The sequence below is a fragment of the Podarcis vaucheri genome (genome assembly GCF_965113315.1).
Source record: "Podarcis vaucheri genome assembly, chromosome: 2".
In the NCBI taxonomy this organism is placed as follows: domain Eukaryota; kingdom Metazoa; phylum Chordata; class Lepidosauria; order Squamata; family Lacertidae; genus Podarcis; species Podarcis vaucheri.
Genome location: NC_138760.1, coordinates 73,026,971 through 73,048,280, shown reverse-complemented (window position 1 = coordinate 73,048,280; position 21,310 = coordinate 73,026,971). Strand labels below are relative to the sequence as shown.

The 21,310-nt window shown below is 43.1% G+C and overlaps 1 protein-coding gene and 2 long non-coding RNA genes across 3 annotated transcripts in view; 1 reads left to right on the top strand and 2 right to left on the bottom strand.

Annotated features, from left to right (window-relative positions):
• Nucleotides 1-1,022: 1,022 nt before the first annotated feature.
• Nucleotides 1,023-2,202, bottom strand: LOC309527101. Its single transcript, XR_014217101.1, has 2 exons — nucleotides 1,864-2,202; nucleotides 1,023-1,704 (listed from the first exon to the last, which is right to left on the bottom strand). It is a non-coding gene; the product is annotated as an uncharacterized lncRNA (long non-coding RNA).
• Nucleotides 2,203-2,243: 41 nt separating this feature from the next.
• THOC3 (THO complex subunit 3) lies at nucleotides 2,244-8,806 on the top strand. Its single transcript, XM_082213581.1, has 6 exons — nucleotides 2,244-2,480; nucleotides 3,272-3,428; nucleotides 4,470-4,674; nucleotides 5,297-5,458; nucleotides 6,932-7,032; nucleotides 8,015-8,806. The coding sequence occupies exons 1-6, from the start codon at nucleotides 2,298-2,300 to the stop codon at nucleotides 8,176-8,178; spliced, it is 972 nt and encodes a 323-aa protein (XP_082069707.1). The 5' UTR covers nucleotides 2,244-2,297; the 3' UTR covers nucleotides 8,179-8,806.
• Nucleotides 5,549-21,310, bottom strand: part of LOC309527102 — a 346,237-nt gene continuing 330,475 nt past the window's right edge. Inside the window, exon 2 of the long non-coding RNA XR_014217102.1 lies at nucleotides 5,549-6,890. This is a non-coding gene — a long non-coding RNA (uncharacterized lncRNA). The remainder of the gene's footprint in view (nucleotides 6,891-21,310) is intronic.

The window sequence follows — 21,310 nt, the reverse complement described above, 5'->3', positions numbered from 1 at the left end:
GAATTAAAACACACAGGTATGGCACTCCTGAGTTATAGCTCTCGGGTATCTGAAAAGTGTTCTGTGTAAGCAGAGTGATGGATGATGTGAGCATAGGTGTGCTGTGCTGTGCCTTTCACCTTCCAGCTAGCTGGAAGAAACTTGGCAGCTTCTCTGCATTCCTAACCAGGCACAGGCTCTTCTTGCTGTCCTGCTAGGTACTGATAGTGGACTGTAGGTTATTGTTAAGCAGAAATGCTTCTTAGAAGCTGTTACCAGGGAACTGGCCATTGAGTGTACTAACCCCCCCCCCCATGCTATAAGCTGCTTAGAATGTAGGGGCTTACCCCTCCCTGCAATACCAGTCTGTCAAGTATCTGTTAAACTGAGCATACTGTCAATGGAGCATTCTCATGAGTAACAACAGGTGCAAATTTGTAAATAGCAGATTGAGGAACCAAGGTATATAACATGTCCAGACTCACCAAAATAAGGCAATCAGCCTTACATTAATCTTGGCAAACAGGATACAAGCCACATACTCTGTTGGAGACCACCTCTTTCTGTCGTCATCGTCATCGTCATCATCATTTATTTATACCCACCCACTGGTTTCCCCAGGCACTCTGGACGGCTCCCAACAGAATATTAAAAACATAATAAGACATCAAACATTAAAAAACTTCCCTAAACAGGGACATATGTGACATATGATAGCTTTGGGTGGTCCTTGGCTAAAGGGCTGTGCAACTATTCAACAGTTTTGACAACTTGTTATGTATGCTTTTAGAATCCAACTTATTTCTGTGATTGTGAGTTGTTTCAAACATTGTTTAACAATGTGCTTTTATGTTGTAATCTGCCCTGAGATCTAAGGGTGAATGCTGTGTTATAAGAATAAAGTCATTTATATATAAAATAGATGTTGATAAATGTACCAAGCAAACACATACAAATATGTAAGCCACATGTCTGAAACCCACAGAAAAGTCCTGAAACCATCTTCTCTCTCCCAAAATGACCTCAAATATTTCTCTGCAAGGTCAAAGGAAATGGGAAATCTCCTCGTTATTATTTCTGACTTTTTAAATTACAAGTACAGAAACAAAGAAAACTTCAAAGAAAACAGAAACAAAAGACCTATGCAGCAACAGAGTATTTTCCAAGTTTGTTTTCATATTCTGAAATTGATACAACTGATGAAGCCTTATTTCTAAAATTCAATTCAAATTTACTTTCTGACAGAGTGCAGCTATCAGACATACGCCCTAGATTGCAAACTTATGGATCTGTGCTTGAAAGCCAAGTCCAAAAGAACTGTAATATATTTCCCCAGTAAACACTCACAGAACCCAGCTGTAGATAGTGGTTGTTAAGAGATAAGCTCAGCAAGCAAATCTTTTTCTTTATCTGGCCATGTACGCGCTTCTCTTTCCCCCAGATCCTTCCAACAACTAACCCAATTACGGTCTCACTCTCGCCGCAAATCATACCATCTTGGGGGAGAAGCGATGTCTCCTATTCTACCAGTGGGGCAGCATCGCTTGGATGGAGAAGAGGCGCACATAAGATGCTTCTCCTACAAAACACTTATTTAGAAAATTTAAAAATCAAACTTGCCAATTAAATTCGCGGCTTTTCCCTTTGCACACCCAGCAACCATTTTCTTTCTTCCTATCTATCCAGTGCTTTTTTTCTGTGGAGGACGTAGGGATACGCATACCCCTAAACATTTTGTGGAATTTGCTGCCAAGGAGTGTGGTGGAGTCTCTTTCTTTGGAGGTCTTTAAGCAGAGGCTTGACAACCATATGTCAGGAGTGCTCTGATGGTGTTTCCTGCTTGGCAGGGGGTTGGACTCGATGGCCCTTGTGGTCTATTCCAACTCTATGATTCTATGATTCTTAAGTTTGGCCTCATTGAGGGGCAGTATTTCAATGAGTAGGAAAATAAGAGTACCGCTAAACATTTTTTGAAGAAAAAAAGCACTCTATCTAATCTTATCTATCTATCTATCTATCTATCTATCTTCACCATCCTGTCCCAGCAGTCAGTGAGGGCTGAGTCTTGCCCCGAAAATATTTCCGTCAAAGCGAAAGGGATTTTCTTCCATTCATGTCCGTTTCATTTATTTAAATTTCAGCCCCGCCGCGCCTGCGTACTGAATGCAGCCCCCCCCCCCCGCGGGCGGAGTTTCCTCCGCGCGCATCTCTTGCAGAACAGGGCTCATAACGCGGCGGAAGCTCTACCTTTGTTACCCGGAAGGGCACTCCTCCGCCGCCGCCGAAAGCTCCGCCCGCTTCGGTTGGGCCCGGTTGCCATGGCGCTCTCCCCGTACGTGCAGTCCATGCAGGAGCTGTTCCGGGCCAACACGCGCATCCGCGAGTTCCCCGCGCACGTGGCCAAGGTCCACTCGGTGGCCTGGAGCTGCTGCGGCCGCCGCCTCGCTTCCGGCTCCTTCGACAAGACCGCCAGCGTCTTCGTGCTCGACAAGGACCGGCTGGTCAGTGCTGGGTGCGCCAGGCGGGGAAATAGGAGGAGCGGGGGAATATTTCAGGCGGGGAAGTAGGAGGAGCAGAGAGACCAGTTGCCGCAGCCGGGGGCTGGCGTGAATCCTGCTCACTTTGGGCGCCTAGCAGTGGTGACTTCGCTCCCCGGCATATGGATCTCTGGGATCCGTGAGGAAAAGTCGCCGCATTTAGGGCTTTTCGGTTTAGAGGTGTCAATGAAAGGAGTGTATAAAACACTGCGTGGCATGGAGAAAGTCGGTACCATCTCTCATAACAACACTGGAAGTCGTGGGGATCCACTGAAACGGAATGGGAGAGGATTTAGGACAGAAGAAAGTGCTCCTTCACATCACATAGTTAATCCATGGAATCTGCCCCCAGTAACCGTGGTAGCTGCAAACATGGATGACTTTAAGTGAGGATTGGATAACTTAACATGCTTTTTCCATGTTTGGAGACAGTATGTTTCTGAATACTAGTTGCTGGAAACCACAAGGACCTATTTTTGGGCTTCTAATATGGCTGGCCACTTTGAAAGCAGGAGGCTGAACTAGATGGGCCATTGGTCTGATCCTGCAGGTCTTTCTGGAGTTCTTCTTCCTAAAAGAGGTTTGACCCGAAAGCTGAGCACTTAGGCTTGGATGATAGTGTGCTTAGAATGATTATTAAGTCTAGTTAGGCTGCTTGTGAGATGCATGGTAATTCAAAGGGTCGTCATAACATTTCCCTTTTGAGGGATGTGTGTGTGTGGATTACTAGTTTAGAACTTTACTGTTTTCCGTAGGTGAAGGAGAATAATTACCGTGGCCATGGAGACAGCGTGGATCAGTTGTGCTGGCACCCCAGCAACCCGGACTTATTTGTCACTGCGTCTGGAGACAAAACCATCCGTATATGGGATGTCCGCACTACTAAATGTATTGCCTCTGTGAATACCAAGGGTAGGTATCACTAATATTCACTGAAAACAAAGCTGTCCTATGTGCTTTTGTTTTGTATTTTGCAAGGGTTTACTGCGTTTAATGGGGGGCAAGTACAAGAACCTGAGCAAGATGGTCCTGAGAGGCAGTCAATCTCCACTGGCAACCTAGCCCACACGAACCATTCTTCTTTTTCTATTTTTGTTGCTCAAGAAGGGGCTGAGATTGAAATTAACTTGTACTATGACTGTATTTCAAAAGCATTGATTGAAGGTATAACTTATAGATACCATTTTATCAGTACCACTAGAAACCGTCTAGAGGGTTGAGCGGGGGACGAGATTCTTAATGGTGTTTATAATGCAGCTATCTTGAGCTGCGTGGGACTGGCAGTTGGTTGTTGTTGTTTAGTCGTTTAGTCGTGTCCGACTCTTCGTGACCCCATGGACCAGAGCACGCCAGGCACTCCTGTCTTCCACTGCCTCCCGCAGTTTGGTCAGACTCATGTTTGTGGCTTCGAGAACACTGTCCAACCATCTCGTCCTCTGTCGTCCCCTTCTCCTTGTGCCCTCAATCTTTCTCAACATCAGGGTCTTTTCCAGGGAGTCTTCTCTTCTCATGAGGTGGCCAAAGTATTGGAGCCTCAGCTTCACAATCTGTCCTTCCAGTGACCACTCAGGGCTGATTTCCTTAAGAATGGATGCCTTTGATCTTCTTCCAGTCCATGGGACTCTCAAGAGTCTCCTCCAGCACCATAATTCAAAAGCATCAATTCTTCAGTGATCAGCCTTCTTTATGGTCCAGCTCTCACTTCCATACATCACTACTGGGAAAACCATGGCTTTAACCATGGCAGTTAGAGACCAACAGTAATTGGAGGGCCACAGGCACCATATCTCTGGTGAAGAGAGTATAGGTAGATAAGCTGCATTTTATAGGGCTGGATATATGTGATTATGTTAGAAGTTCTTGGCTTAAAAATGCAGGACTTTGTGTGTTGACTGAACTCCTGCCCCAGAAAGGAATTCAGTAGGTTCAATTTCCCTTTCCTCACTTTTACAGGGGAGAATATTAACATTTGTTGGAGCCCCGACGGACAGACTATTGCAGTAGGGAACAAGGATGATGTGGTCACCTTCATTGATGCTAAAACATATCGATCCAAAGCTGAGGAACAGTTCAAGTTTGAGGTGAATGAGATCTCATGGAACAATGACAACAACATGTTTTTCCTCACCAATGGCAACGGTTGCATCAACATCCTCAGGTACCCTCACCATGGCCTTTACTGGGAAGGGCAGCAAGTGAGTTGGCTGTCTTGACTTTTGTATGGGTTGTGGGTGGGGAAAAATACTTGTGGGGTGTACACCCAGGTGGGTGTACAAGGGAAAACTGCCTCATGGACCTACTTAGGCCTAAGAACCAGAGGTTTCCCATCACAGAGGCACAATAAATATGAACTCTTCCCTGATGCCACCCTGTGTCCCAGCTTATACCTTTGTTTCGTTGGTACAGACCTACGGCTTTATCACCGCATTCCAGTCAATGTAACAGAAATTGTTTTGTTCCTTCCCTCTATATCTGTCATTCCCTGTAAATTGGACATCTAAATCTGTCTTTTGAATACGTCTTAAACGATCTCATATTCCTGCGGGGAGCTCTGTAAGTGGAATACAAAAAAAAATGTGTTATTCCTGTTACTATTCAGTGACTTACAACTGCCACAAAGCCTCCCTAGAGTGGGCAACTTTTGTTGCCTCTACTATACAAGCAGGTTTTAGCTTCCATTTTGTGACCAGTAAGAAGACATTTCTAGATATTACATAGCTAGTAAAAGGGCTGTTTTCTCCCCAGCCTCACTCCAACTTCATTTCTTTAACTTTCTACAGCTATCCAGAGCTGAAGCTCATCCAGTCAATTAATGCCCATCCTTCAAACTGCATCTGTATCAAATTTGACCCAACGGGCAAGTATTTCGCTACAGGAAGTGCTGATGCATTGGTTAGCCTCTGGGATGTGGATGAGCTTGTATGCGTGCGATGCTTTTCTAGGTGAGTTATCTTGATCTGTGAACTTAATGACCTTTTTTGACCCTAGGGGTTGTCAAAATGTCTATACCATACCTTATTTTGCACTCCTGCAGCCAGGTATGTAGACTGGATAAATAATTCTTAACCACTTGTACACTGAAGTGCTCTGAATGGGCTGTTGCTCTTGGGAAAAATTGAGCGGGAGGAGGCCATGACTGATCTATGAAAAATCAATTCAATTTGCTGCCTTGGCAGGGTAGACTGATTTATATCAAGGTAATTTAAATCACTAAGAAAAAAAGACAAGTTTATAAAGTGTTGGATTTAAATAAGTTGTTTTTATTTTAAAATTCACATTTTTCCTGCTCAAACTAAGTGAGCTTTTATACAACCTATGAGCATAATCGAAAAACTTTGCTTCTGCAGTTCATAACGTCTTTGTGGATATAAGAGACAGATTTTTGTTCAAATCTTTTTTTGGGGCAAGGATACTAAGGAAGCCACATGAATGCAGTCTACTGAAATTTATATAAGCAATGGCTTGTAGAGATACTGTTTCTCTCTGTTTAGTAATGATAATTTAATAAATAATCTAATAATTCGAGTACTGAACTTACTGCAAAGTTCTAGTAGTTGGGTGGGTACATGGATAGCATTGTCAGTGTGTGATTTTAAAGCTTAACTTTAAAAGTCAGAATTTCACCATGGCTCATTTTTTTTTATTTAGTAAAGCAGCCTTTAACTCAGTCTTTTTATCTGTTGTACTTCTGGAAGTTGTTATGTTCATGTTGTGATTAAGTTGGATACAACCCATATAGTATTTTGATTTTTACAACATTGTGTGTAGAAATAAATTTCCCACCCATTTAAAAATCGTGATTTTCTATCCAGCCTGAGTGACAGTGGGGAAAGCAAGCTTGGAGGATTATTAGGAAAGCAGTTGAATATTAAATGGCTCATATCATAACTGCTAGATGTGCAGCCACATATGGAATATGGTGAACAAAAAAGATCAAGGAGGACATGTTCAAGAGCAATAATATTTATTATTTTATATGTAACTTAAAATAAGTGGTGTGGCCTGAGAAAAGAGGAGAAAATTTTATGCCTTTCCTAATACTTTAACTCTGGCTAACACAATCTGTTGGCAGAAAAGTCAGAGAAAATACAATGTGTAGCTATGTATATGTATATGTATATATGTATGTGTGTTAGTGTAGTAATTAATGTACAACATTTGTTATTGCAAGATATTATGGCATCTGGCTTAGCATTAAAAGGAGATTAGACAAATTAATGGAGGATTGCTTTATCAACAGCATGATGGTGACTAAATAGAATTGCCATACCCAGTGGCAGTATTTTTCTCCCTGTTGCTAGGAAGAAATAAAGAGGGGAGAGTTCTTGGCTTTGGGTGCTATTTTCATGCTTCCAAGAGGCATCTGACTGGTATCTGTCTTCTCGCCCCTTATTCCATTTGCTCCTATATTTCAGGCTCGACTGGCCTGTGAGGACACTGAGTTTCAGCCATGATGGGAAGATGCTGGCTTCAGCCTCTGAAGATCACTTCATTGACATTGCTGAGGTAGAAACAGGTCAGTGCTCTTCTTCTCACTGTCTGCCAAGAAAGGCAAAGCAATTCTAAAAACATGTACTAGGGAATGAGCTCAGATGAAGATCATGTTGGTTTTGAATAAGCTTTCACTATCAATGTGTGTTATACTTTTCCTGTCGTCTACTGGAGGTTCCCTAAATTTCTTTTGGTCCATTCCTAGACCTAAAAACTTGGCAAAGCTATGCATATCTGGTGGGTGGGAATCCAGGCAGAACATGCAGGAGTGGGAGGATATTGTCCCAGCTAGAGGTGGGGAACCTGACAGCCCACGAGGCCTTCCCATTTGTTCTCACCTCCCGACATCCAGTCCCTTCAGCAATTAGGATTGAAAATAGTCTCTTATAGGCTCCAAAAATCTTCTTTCAAGTTTACTAGCTGCACAGGGGCATTTGTGGGGGGAGGGTTGAAGGGATAAGCCTTTCCTTCCCGTATGCTGTGACGCCCACCCCCATCCAAAATTAACCCTGTTCTGCAATTTGGCTCGAAAGAAGCCGACCTTATGAGTCGTAATCACTTAGGCTGGAAAAAAGAATTGCTAGGGTACTGGGAGAAGAGTGAGTGTGGAAACACGAGTGCTTCATTTTTGCTAACTCTTAGCCATGCCCGTTTTTGTTTTTCATCGCGGCTACTGCTAGCACACGTCCCTTGGAAGAGGGCCCATGATGTCATGTGCCTATGAAGAAAGTGCCCCATGCTTAGCCTAAGCTCCTCTTGTTCTCAAAGCAACAGTCCCTGTAATTTTATGAACCACCAGTATTTTACAAACCCCTCCTCTGTTCTTGCTGGTTGAGAGCTTTTGGCTTTGAATTGCACTTGTAATTTTATGTAAAAAGATTGCAGTGTGAAATTCTTCTTCGATGGAACTCATTAAACTGCATTCTTCTACAGAGGCGAGCCAAGAACAAGAGTGTTCCAGCTGCATTTGTCTTGGTCCCTGGGTTAATTCTGTCTTTATACTTCAGGTGAGAAGCTGTGGGAAGTGCAGTGCGAGTCTTCAACGTTCACAGTGGCTTGGCATCCAAAGCGGCCCCTGTTGGCCTTCGCCTGCGATGACAAAGATGGCAAATATGATAGCAGCAGAGAAGCTGGAACCGTGAAGCTCTTTGGTCTTCCCAATGACTCATAAGAGAAGCCTCCTGGGGACTGTATTTGTAACCTGGTATTCCTAGTCAAGCCCACATATGCATTGCTTCTCTGTTTCCAATTTTTGAGCAGGAGCAGCACCATGGTTTGACATTCCCATGCCTAGAAAGCTTGCTTTGTGAAGTTTTTGTAAAATGCCCAACCATTCTAAAAGGTACAGAGGCTGACTGGCTGACTAAATTCTCAAATTTCTAGGCTGTTAATTGTTTTTTATTGCAAAGAGGAAGCTACAGCTGCCAGTGGATTTGAGTGTCTTGTGTGCTGTGTGTTCAGTTAGGAAAACAATCCCTGCCCTCTAGTTTCTCAGGATGTAGCAGGCAGTCCCTCTAAATCCACGTGACTGTGCCATTGTCATGACTTGTGTCTCCCTTAAAAATGGAAAGATTGGGGAATACTGTATGCAGGTTTTCTGTTGTCACATTTCGAATCCTCCTTTTCCTTTGGAGGAGTGCGCGTCTTGCCTCCTTTGGAGGTTTTGTGTGTGTGTCTTTCATTCCTTTTGCACCTTAGGGCAATGAAAGGAGAAGGGATCGGGAATAGGGTTATTTTTTGTTTGAACCTGTTCTTGTATTTTGGATAATTTGTTTCAGTAAATAAAAACATAAAACCTGTCTGTGTTGTAGTTTTTAAAAAGCCAATATATTGAACTACCAGGATGTACAAATAATGCAATTCCAAGAATACCCCTCTGTGCCACTGTTTTCTCTGAAGAACAGCTGAAACTGGAAGGCGCAAAGAAAAGGCAAACTTAGGGATGTTTTTGTTTTGCATGGGGCTTCCTGGAAGCATTTGGTTGGCTGCTATAAATTGGGATGCTGAAGTAGAATGATATGTAGTCTAATCCTTCAGGTTTCCTGCCAGTGTCACCCTAGCTGCTGGTGCTTCAACACCATTCTTCCCGGTTAAGGCTTTCTTCCACCCCTTTAAGGACGTGCTTAGTGATGTTTTCGGGTCACTCCTGGGTTTGGTGCTGTGCATGCATGCACAGTGACACTTCGTTTGGACTCTCATTAATTGGTTGTTGCCTGTACTTTTATTTTATATTGAACATTGCCTTCAAATTATTTTTGAAGAAGGGCAGCATATAAGTATTTTAAATAAATGAACATAAACATCCTATTAATGATGATGAGAAGGATAGTCGAGTATTTTCAGATTGAAACACTGGAACCTAGATCATAACATAACAGATTCAATCCTTTTTAGTAGTACTGTACATTTTTTAATCAGCAAATTTGCAGTCCTTTCTGGAGCCAAGCCTCATGATGCCTGTGTTGGCATATTATTTCCACTGGAGGGCAGTTTGACCCTTTAGTAGTAGAAGAAGTGATTCTGGCAATCCCAACGCTCAGCCAATTAAAGCCCATTCTCCATTTTGCACCAATTGTTCCCTGGCAGGTCAGCTGCTACATTAGTAAGATTTGTTTGGAGCCTCTTCAAAGCTGAGATCAAACGGCTGGAGTCCATGAATTATGTAGATGCTAATGCTGTAGCCTGCAGGAAGCTCTACTGGCACAGTCTGGTACCCAGCCATTTTTCTGAAAGGAAGACAGATCTCTGCAGGGAATGGGGGAATCCACCAGACACCCTGTTCATGGGGGCACTAAAATACTTAATTAGTTGATTTGCATGGAGTGTAGAGTTTCACACAAGTTAAGCTCTACTAGTGACTCTAAAAATGCCATGGATCAATATTAGTCTTGACAAACCAGGTTGGTAGGCACAGATTGGACAATTCAGAGAGATTCAGAGCTGTGTTGGGGAACCTGTTGTCCTGATGTCATTAGACTCCACCTCCCATCATTCATAGCCAGCGTGGCAAGTGATTGGAGATGATGGGACTTGTAGTTCAGCAACATTTGAAGGACCTCAAATTTTAACAGTGGACTAGAATCGCACTGATGATACCTAAGAAACTGGCACATTTTAGGCAAAGAAAATTGAAAAATTTGAAGGCTAAATGCCAGGAGTGGCTGGTTGTGTAGATGCTAGGCATCTAGTATCATACATAAGCACACATAAAAATTATGAATAATGATAAGCTCGCATGGGATGCACTTTGCAGTCAATTGCTGCAGACATATTTGATTAGACAAGGCTCTTGGCTATTGACTGTCAGTTCTTAGAATGAGCCCAGGGGCAAAGGAGAATTGAGGGTGAGCAGGGCTGCTGGTAATGGCTAATGAATGAACTTCCTCAATTAGCTGATTTCTCAAGGATTGCTGCAATCAGTGGGGATGTAGCAGCAAGAATATGAGAAGAGCCCTACTATGCTAAAGGTAAACGTAAAGGGACTCCTGACCATTAGGTCCAGTCGTGACCGACTCTGGGGTTGCGGCGCTCATCTCGCTTTATTGGCCGAGGGAGCTGGCATACAGCTTTTGGGTCATGTGGCCAGCATGACTAAGCTGCTTCTGGCGAACCAGAGCAGCACACAGAAACGCCGTTTACCTTCCCACCGGAGCAGTACCTATTTACTTGCAGTTTGACGTGCTTTCAAACTACTAGGTTGGCAGGAGCATGTCAGACTAACCTGATCTCGTTTTTTGACAGAATTACAAGCCTGGTAGATGAAGGGAACGCAGTGGATGTAGCCTACCTTGATTTCAGCAAGGCATTCGACAAGGTGCCCCATGATATTCTTTTAAAGAAGCTGGTAAAATGCGGTCTTGACTATGCTACCACTCAGTGGATTTGTAACTGGCTGACTGACCGAACCCAAAGGGTGCTCATCAATGGTTCCTCTTCATCCTGGAGAAGAGTGACTAGTGGGGTGCCACAGGGTTCTGTCTTGGGCCTGGTCTTATTCAACATCTTTATCAACGACTTGGATGATGGACTCAAGGATGACACCAAACTGGGAGGGGTGGCTAACACCCCAGAGGACAGGATCACACTTCTAAACGACCTTGACAGATTAGAGAACTGGGCCAAAACAAACAAGATGAACTTTAACAGGGAGAAATGTAAAGTATTGCACTTGGGCAAAAAAAATGAGAGGCACAAATACAAGATGGGTGACACCTGGCTTGAGAGCAGTACATGTGAAAAGGATCTAGGAGTCTTGGTTGACCACAAACTTGACATGAGCCAACAGTGTGACGCGGCAGCTAAAAAAGCCAATGCAATTCTGGGCTGCATCAATAGGAGTATAGTATCTAGATCAAGGGAAGTAATAGTGCCACTGTATTCTGCTCTGGTCAGACCTCACCTGGAGTACTGTGTCCAGTTCTGGGCACCACAGTTCAAGAAGGACACTGACAAACTGGAACGTGTCCAGAGGAGGGCAACCAAAATGGTCAAAGGCCTGGAAACGATGCCTTATGAGGAACGGCTAAGGGAGCTGGGCATGTTTAGCCTGGAGAAGAGGAGGTTAAGGGGTGATATGATAGCCATGTTCAAATATATAAAAGGATGTCATATAGAGGAGGGAGAAAGGTTGTTTTCTGCTGCTCCAGAGAAGCGGACACGGAGCAATGGATCCAAACTACAAGAAAGAAGATTCCACCTAAACATTAGGAAGAACTTCCTTACAGGAAGAGCTGTTCGACAGTGGAATTTGCTGCCAAGGAGTGTGGTGGAGTCTCCTACTTTGGAGGTCTTTAAGCAGAGGCTTGACAACCATATGTCAGGAGTGCTCTGATGGTGTTTCCTGCTTGACGGGGGTTGGACTCGATGGCCCTTGTGGTCTATTCCAACTCTATGATTCTATGATTCTAACAGGATCTCACCCCGTCACGGGGATTCGAACCGCCGACCTTCATATCGGCAAGTCCTAGGCTCTGTGGTTTAACCCACAGCGCCACCTGCGAAAGGCTAAATCTAGTCCAGTACATTCTGTCCCCAACAGTGGTTAGCCAGATGCTTTGGGAAGTTTACAAGCTGAGAGGTACACTGCCCCTAACTCTGGAGGTTCAATTTTATTACTGTAGCTAATTGTTATTGATAAACTTCCCCTCTATGAATTCCTCTAGTCTTAAAAAAATCCCTGATCTATACCGATGACATTGTTATGGCACAGGAGAGGCAGCAGGGGGATGGCAAGCTGGAGACAGACCGGGTTGCGATGTAGAGATGCCCTGGGCTGCTACAGTTCCAGCTCTGTCCAGAAGCCTGCCGGGATTCTCAGCAGGCGACCAGTCTTCCATTCCTCTCCATGGCACTAATCATAGCCATTACTTAATTCTAATCCAAGCAGGGCTGAGCCCTCCAGACCGAAGAGCTGCTATTATCCTCTCTGGTTCTGCTGCCTTAGTCTTTGCAGCAATCAGCTCCCATTGTCTCCCTCCAGCCCATAGTGCTGCCCCTGGGGAACTTGCAAGTAAACACAAGGCTAAGGGAGCTTCCTGCCAAGCTTAGGCGCCCAGTGTTTCTGCCTCCCTCTCCTTCTGTGCAGCTTTTCTTCTGCTGTGTTCAGGTGGGTCAAGACAGATGGGACTCCTAGGTTCTCCTGTAGGCATTATTCATGAGGGCAAACCTCTGCATTAGCCAGCCTTCTTAATGCACAAGAGCACCATTCTTCTCAAAGGATATCACTCAGGGAAGAGATTCTGCCTTCCCTTATTTGCTTTGTGCTCACCACCAGCAGCACTTTCAGAATGGAGGCCCCTTTAATGAACCTGTGCTACCCCCAGGTGTCGCTGGACTACAGCTCCCATCATCCTTGTCCATTGGCCATGCTAGCTTGGGTTGATGGGAGTTCAGCAGCATCTGGGGAGGAATTAGACTACAACTGACCGTATTGGTCAGGCCAGTTGGGGCTGATTGGAGTTGGAATCAATATCTGGAGGGCTACAGGCTCCCCACTTTTGACTTACAAATTTAGGAAGCACACCTTATGCTGAGTGAGACCACAGGTCCATCTAGCCTAGTATTCTTTTCTCTGACTGGCAGCAGCTGTCCAACATTTCACACAGAGGTCTTTGCCAGCCCTTTAACTGGCAAAGATGCTTTACTTCTGCATGCAAGGAGTATGCTGTTTGGTCGTGTTAATGGAAATAAATGGTTTAGGCCAGAGTAAGCATATTTTGTCCTCTTCAGACAGGAGCCTTATACCCTTTTAAATCTTTCAATTGATGTAGGAATTCCAGCATGTTTTTACTGAGCTTAAGCAATTGTTGATATGAACATAGACCGGGACTTCCGGTCGGTGCCAGCGCTTAATGGCGGTCCTACCTCCGAGCTCCGGAGAAGGACTGCTCCGCAAGTTCGGGTCTTACCCGCTACGGCGAGCGGGGGACCCCTAAAATCTCAGGCGCGGAAGCCTGAGAGCAAGGAGATTCGGTGGGCACCTTTGCGCCCCCCGGTACTGTGAAAGAGCCTTTTAAAAGGCTACGGAGCGGCATCGGGAGTGAGCGCGGTGCTGAGAGTCGCTACCCAGCCTGCGGAGTGAAGCCGCGTCGCCATAAGCGGAGAGCGCCGATTCCTTCCTGAAAAGAAAATTTGGACTGAATTCCCGTGAGTAAGAACAGAAAAAGAATCGGGACCCTTTAAATTTTAAATTTGGCTGAAAGCGGGGAGGCTAAAATCAAGGAAGTCTGCCTCCCCCCGACTGCATGAAAGCGAAAGCAACGGAACTTTAAAGCTGCATCCGTTAAAACTTTGTTTTTATTTAATCAAACCTGACATTTGGACCTTAGATCTCCCCTCTAGCTAGCAGGGCAGAGGGGAGGTGAAAGAGATTTTGGTAACTGCATGATTTATTTAAAAGAAAATTTTCCCGCTGTCTCAGTTATTTAAGAGCATGAAACGGTCTGCCTTCTAGGACAATAGGACACTGAACTGACTTTTCCCTGTAAAAGTTACATTGTGATACAAAGTGCCTGCATTGTTTAGCTACAGTACATCAGAGTAAGACGAAACAGTATCTATTGGAAAAATTTGCAGCTACTAGCCTTCAGCTATTTTTACATTGATTGTGTTAATTTCTCTACATCTTTGGATATTCCCTTTTTTTCTGTATTTGGACATCTTATTTTTGGCCATATTGATTTGCTCCCCCTAGAGGGTAAAGGTTGGCACGGCCTAAGACAGTGGAATTTTCCAGCGGGGAATAGCTCCCGTGGGAAACGACCTTGACATGAGTGGCCCACAAGAAGAGATAGTCACAAGAGCCAAGACTAAGCAACAACAACAACAGCTGCAGCAACAACAGACAAAGAAAAGAGGCTCAATCTCTGGCGTAACTGCCGGACCTGCAGGAACAACAGGACAAGAAAAAGGGACAGTTGTTTCTATGGAAGCCGTGACAGATGCCCTGCTCAAGATAAATCATTCTCTGGAGTCTTTGACAAAACAGACTTCAGAAAACACACAAAAATTAACAGAAATATCAGTAAGACTAAACCAGAATACAGAATCTATTAATAAATTGGTGGAGGAAAACTCTACCACACGCAAAATTGCTGAAGAAGCGAAGGCCATCGCTGGAGAGACACAAGAGAATTTAGAGCCGATTGCTAAGAAGGTTCATGAGCATGATGCAACTTTGGCTTTGTGGGAATTACAGAGAAAAGAGAGAAATTTGAAATTGAGATTGATTCCAGAGAATGAAAGAGACAACCTTGTGGAATATTTGACACGGGAGTTTGTTGATTGTTGGGATCTGGAAGAAGATGAATTTAAAATTACAACAGCTTTTAGACTGGGCAAAAAGCAGGACAGAAAGACCCCGAGAGACTGTCTGATTACATTTAGAACCAAGGAGGAAAGAGACAAAATACTAGGACTACACTTTGAAAAGGCCTTACAAATCGGAAACTCAGCTGTACAGATCTTTAAAGACATCCCAAAATATATCTTGGATTTAAGAAACTTCTACAAGGATTTAGTTCTTCTGTTAAAGAAAAATTTCATCCGCTTCAGGTGGGAATTCCCACAAGGACTGTCATTTGATTACAAAGGAAAGAAGGTGAAAATAAAGACAATTCAAGACAAAGACAAATTTTTTGGCAAGAAATCAGGAGGACCTGCAGAAGGGGACTGTGGACGCAATTGCAGAACAGAGGAGAGCATTAGACATTCTGAACCTCTCGTTTGGACAAAAACCACCACCATCAGAAGAAGAGCAACAACTTGGAGCGGTTGGAGGAGTCTCAGAAAAATAACAAGATGGCTCTGCAATTCCTTAGCTGGAATTGTAATGGGCTCAATGGGCCTTTGAAGAGAAGACAAGTTTTTCATATTTTGAACAAAGAACAACTGGATTTGATATGTCTACAAGAAACTCATATAACTAGAGCCCACAGGAGATTACTTATAAATAAAAGACTAGGACAAGAATTTATTTCATCAGATAAAGTTAAAAAAAGAGGAGTTGTGATATATGTGAAAGAGAAATGGGCCCCAAAAATGATGTTTAAAGATGAGCAAGGGAGATATCTGGCAGTGGAGATACAAGTACAAGGAGAAAAACTTTTAGTTGTTGGAATCTATGCACCAAACGAGGGTAAATCTGACTTCTTCAAGAGATTGCATGAAACCCTGACGGACTATTTGGATTACAATATGATAATCATGGGAGACATGAATGGTGTGGTCTCCACTAACATGGACAAGGCACAAAGACTAACAGTTACCAAGGAAGGGAGACTTCCTAGGACTTTTTTTGAAATGACGGAAAACATGGACTTGATAGACATATGGAGAACAAGGAACCCTCTGGAGAGAGAGGGAACCTTCTTCTCCCAAGCGATGATGACCTGGACCAGAATTGACCAAATTTGGATTACTAGTGGTATGGCTCCAAAGATTAAGAAGGTAGAAATCTGTCCAAAAACCTGCTCCAACCATAATGCCGTGAGGATGGAGATGAAACTTACAATAACTGGTCAATTCAGATGGAGAATGAATGACACCCTCTTTCGAGACAAGGAGATCCTTATGAAGGCCCAAAAAACTCTAAAAGACTATTTTGAAATAAATCTGAGGGCCGATGTGGAGAAAAGAGTGATCTGGGACGCAAGTAAAGCGGTGATGCGAGGTTTCTTGATTCAACAAAACTCAATAAAGAGGAAAAAACAAAATGAGAAAAAAGAAAAGATTTTGGAAAAGATAAAGGAAGGAGAGAAAAAATTAAGAACAAAACCAAAGTCCCAGGAGATTTTAAGAGAGATTAAGTTATACCAAACACAATATATGGAATTGATGAACCAAGAGATTGAATGGAAGATAAAGCAAATGAAACAAAAGACTTTTGAATCAGCAAATAAATGTGGCAAACTTCTGGCATGGCAATTGAAGAAAAAGCAGAAATTAAATACGGTTACAAGCCTAGAAGTGGATGGAAAGAATATATCTAAACCTAATGAAATTAGAAATTGCTTTCTGAGTTATTTCAAAAAACTTTATACTCAAGGCCCGCAAAAAGAAGAAGATATAGACAAATTCCTTGATAAATATGGATTACAAAAAATCTCTCATCAAAGTAAGATGGATCTGAACCAGAGAATAACAGAACAAGAGATAGAGGCTGCCATTCAGAATATGCAACTGGGCAAATCTCCAGGACCAGATGGACTGACTTCCAGATACTACAAATCGCTGAAGGAATGGTTGACTCAACCACTAAAAGAAGTTTGTAACGAGATCCTTGAGGGAAAAAAGGCACCTGAATCGTGGAAAGAAGCATATATTTCACTCATACCAAAGACAGAGACTGAAAAGACTCAACTGAAGAACTACCGCTCAATATCACTACTTAATGTGGATTACAAAATTTTTGCAGACATTCTGGCAAAAAGATTTTAAAAAGTGCTGATGGAAAAGATTCATAAGAACCAAGCAGGCTTTCTCCCCAAAAGACACCTAGCAGACAATGTAAGGAATGTAATAGACATTTTGGAAAAGCTAGAGGTGAATATAAACACTAAAGCAGTACTGATTTTTGTGGACGCGGAGAAAGCCTTTGACAATATTTCTTGGAGCTTTATGATAAAGAATCTTCATGGGATGGGGGTAGGCCAAGGTTTTGAGAATGGTATGGCTGCAATATATTCTGAACAAAAAGCTAAATTGATTGTAAATAATGTAGTAACTGAGGAGCTTAAGATAGAAAAAGGAACACGACAGGGGTGCCCAATTTCCCCATTGCTTTTTATTTCCGTTCTGGAGGTGCTGCTGAATATGATTAGAAATGACCAGCAGGTTAAAGGTGTACAGGTCGGAGCTAAACATTACAAGTTAAGAGCATTTGCAGATGACCTAGTATTGACTTTGCAAGAGCCAAACACTAGTACGAAAAAGGTGCTAGAAATAATTCAACAGTTTGGCCAGGTAGCTGGATTTAAGTTGAATAAACAAAAAACCAAGGTTTTAGGAAAAAACCTAACAGATATGGAAAAGGAGAAATTCCAAGAGGAGACAGGGCTGACAGTGGTCAAGAAGGTGAAATATCTAGGGGTTTATTTGACATCTAAAAATGTGAATTTGTATAAAGACAATTATGAAAGATGTTGGTCAGAAATTAAAAAAGATCTAGAAATATGGTCAAATTTGAAATTGTCAATGTTAGGCCGAATTGCTGTGATCAAAATGAATGTATTGCCTAGAATGTTATTTTTGTTTCAGACCTTGCAGATTCTTGACAAGATGGAATGTTTCAAGAGGTGGCAGAAAGACATTTCGAAATTTGTCTGGCAGGGCAAAAAGCCCAGAATTAAATTTAAAATATTGACAGACGCTAAAGAAAGAGGGGGTTTTGCCCTGCCGGACTTAAAATTGTATTATGAGGCAGCAGCTTTTTGCTGGCTGAAAGAATGGATGCTCCTCGAGAACACAGACATTTTGGATCTGGAAGGTTTTAACAATGCTTTCGGTTGGCATGCATATCTATGGTATGACAAAGCCAATAGTGCCTTTAAAAATCACATTGTTAGAAAAGCTCTATTTAATGTTTGGATAAGATATAAAGATCTGTTGGAGAACAAAACCCCTAGATGGGTGTCACCAGTGGAGGCTAAAGCAGTGAAGAAACTCAATATGGAGGTCGGATGGCCGAAGTATTGGGAAATTTTGGAACAGGATGGAGATAAGCTCAAATTACAAAGTCATGAGAAATTGAAACATAAAGTACAAAATTGGTTTCAATATCGTCAAATAATGGAGTTTTTCAAACAGGACAGGAAAATTGGCTTCCAGGTGGAAAAATCCAAACTAGAGACTGAACTGTTAGAACCCAATACTAAGAATTTATCTAGAATGTATAACTTGTTGCTGAAATGGAGTACACAGGACGAAACAGTCAAATCGGTTATGATTAAGTGGGCACAGGATGTTGGGCATAACATCATGTCAGCTGACTGGGAATGGTTATGGAACACTGGTATCAAATTTACGGCATGTAATGCCTTAAAGGAAAATATTATGAAAATGGTCTACAGGTGGTACATGACCCCAGTCAAGCTGGCAAAAATTTATCACTTGCCCGATAATAAATGTTGGAAATGTAGAGAGACTGAAGGTACCTTCTACCACCTTTGGTGGACGTGCCCGAAGATTAAGGCTTTCTGGGAAATGATCTATAATGAAATGAAAAAGGTACTTAAATGTACTTTTTCTAAAAAGCCAGAGGCCTTTCTCTTGGGCATTGCCGGCCAATTGGTGTTAAAGAGGGATAGAACTTTTTTCATGTATGCTACAACAGCAGCAAGAATACTTATCGCGAAGTATTGGAAGACACAAGATCTACCCACTCTGGAAGAATGGCAGATGAAAGTGATGGACTATATGACATTGGCCGAGATGACAGGCAGAATCCGCGACCAACGAAAAGAGACGGTGGAAGAAGAATGGAGAAAATTTAAAGGTTATCTTAAGGACTATTATAAACTTAATGAATGTTAAAGTGTTGTGGTTTTCAGAAACAAAGGGATACAGTGATATAAGGCCAGAATATAGAGAGGACTAAGATGACAGAGGTTGGAAAGTAACAATTGGGAGTTGCTATAAAATTATGGACATTGGGATGCAGAAAGGGGGGGTATGGGGAAGTCCAAGAAAAGAGGTTTATGAAAATATGTTATGAAACTATACGTGTATGTTTGTCTTTTTAAGTGTTTGTTTGTTCTCTAAAAATTTTGTAAAACCAATAAAAATTTTATAAAAAAAAAGATATGAACATAGACCACATTGCCACAACATATTGTTCTGCATGTTGATAGGGATTTGGAGATTCCCCTGTAAGTCACATGGGAACATACTTATAAATGGTTAAGAATCAATATTCTATAACAGATTTTTCAATAGGGAAATTAAGGTGGACTCTTAATTTCCAGAGGGTGGTGTGGAAAGTGCCTTGGTATATAGAAGAATGGTAGCTTGCTCACAAAAATCTAGCTTATCTGGACAGCTAGAACTCACAGGCCTTGTAAACTGCAAGGGCAGAGCCTGTTCAAATGTTAAAAAGGGAAAGGAACAGCCTTCAAAGCGGCTTGTGAGATGTTATGACAAGGCCTGTGCATAGTCCTGGAACTGTCATCCACATGCTGGATGAATTAGTCAGTGACCGCAGGTTGTTGTGGCAGTGCCTGATAGATACATATATCTGGGACCATGTCCTGATAAGAGTGAACACAACCATGAAGGATTGCAGCAGCACTTACATTTGGTAGGCCTTCATCTTCTGAGCTTGCTTTATGTTACTGCATGCACCGAATGATCAACTGTAAACCGACCTCACAAGACCCCAAGTCATCTTAGCCTTACTGTGTATACTCGCTGGTGGCTGTGATAACTTTTACCCTGCTTTTCAGACGGAGAAGTGAAGTTTGTAGGGAGGCAGCAACTTGCCCAAGGTCACCCGGCAGCAAACAGCAAGCCTGTATCCAAGCCAGGCAGCTCCTGAGCTCCCCGGGTGTTGGCTCCTTCCCGAAGAAGGGTTGCACTTACTGCCAGTCATTACCATATGGCAAGCACTGTAGTGCCCAGCAGGGATCTGGCCCAAAGAACGAGAGCAGCTTGTTCCTAGCTCTCTCTGTCTGGCACAAATATCCTGCAGTTGCCAGTAATGCTGGCTTTAAAAACTCTTTGCTTACTAGTACAGAGAGTGCATTGTCATTCTGATCCAAGTGCTGGGGGCAGGTCATAGTATTTAAAATAAGAGCATGACTGCCACTCCCACCTGACGTGCGATCAATGAACAGAAATAACGTTGGGCTAGCTAGCTAGCACCTGGTAGTCCTGTGAGATTATTCTCTCTAGCTCTGCCCCTTCCTAGGGGAAGAGAACAAGAGAGGAGGCTGTGAATCACTGTCACATTTGTTGAAGGAAGCTGGCACCAGCAATGACTAAAACTCCTCCCCTGCCTCCATCTTTCCTTGGGGCCTGAAGGAGAGATTTAAGAGAGTATGCAGTAGTTCTTCAGCACTGAGATTAATATAAGGAAGGAAGTACAGTGGTACCTCGGGTTACATACGCTTCAGGTTACATACACTTCAGGTTACACACTCCGCTAACCCAGAAATAGTGCTTCAGGTTAAGAACTTTGCTTCAGGATAAGAACAGAAATCAGGCTCCGGCGGCGTGGCGGCAGCAGGAGGCCCCATTAGCTAAAGTGGTGCTTCAGGTTAAGAACAGTTTCAGGTTAAGTACAGACCTCTGGAACAAATGAAGTACTTAACCCGAGGTACCACTGTATCAACACTTTTAATTAACCATCTCTTGAACAGTTTTAGGTCAAACAGGTTCCTCACGACTCCAGAAGTGGGTTATCTCTGTCCTAATGAATGAGCAGAGGCTGGAGTGGGGGGAAGCATGTTAAGTATACTTTCCCAAAACCTGGGAGAGCATTCTGTCAGAGCAAGCATTTTTGTTTGCCAGAAATAACCAGCCCCTCTCATCTTCCACTTTGCAGTGTTCTGGAGGTGTGTGCAGGGGGAAGGGAGGTAATTGTGAACCCTGCACATGAATTATTTTTCTGCAGGGACCCTTATTTGAACCCCCAGCAGAGGTGGCTAATCTGCAGCTCTCCGGAGTGTGTGAGTCTCCAGTTGTGGGAGTCTCCAGTTCCATAACCCTCAGCCAGCATGCCCGCCCAATGGTTAGGAATGATGGGACTTGTAGTCTAGCAACATCGTGTGTGTGTGTGTGTGTGTGTAGGGGGGCAGGAACTGGCTTTC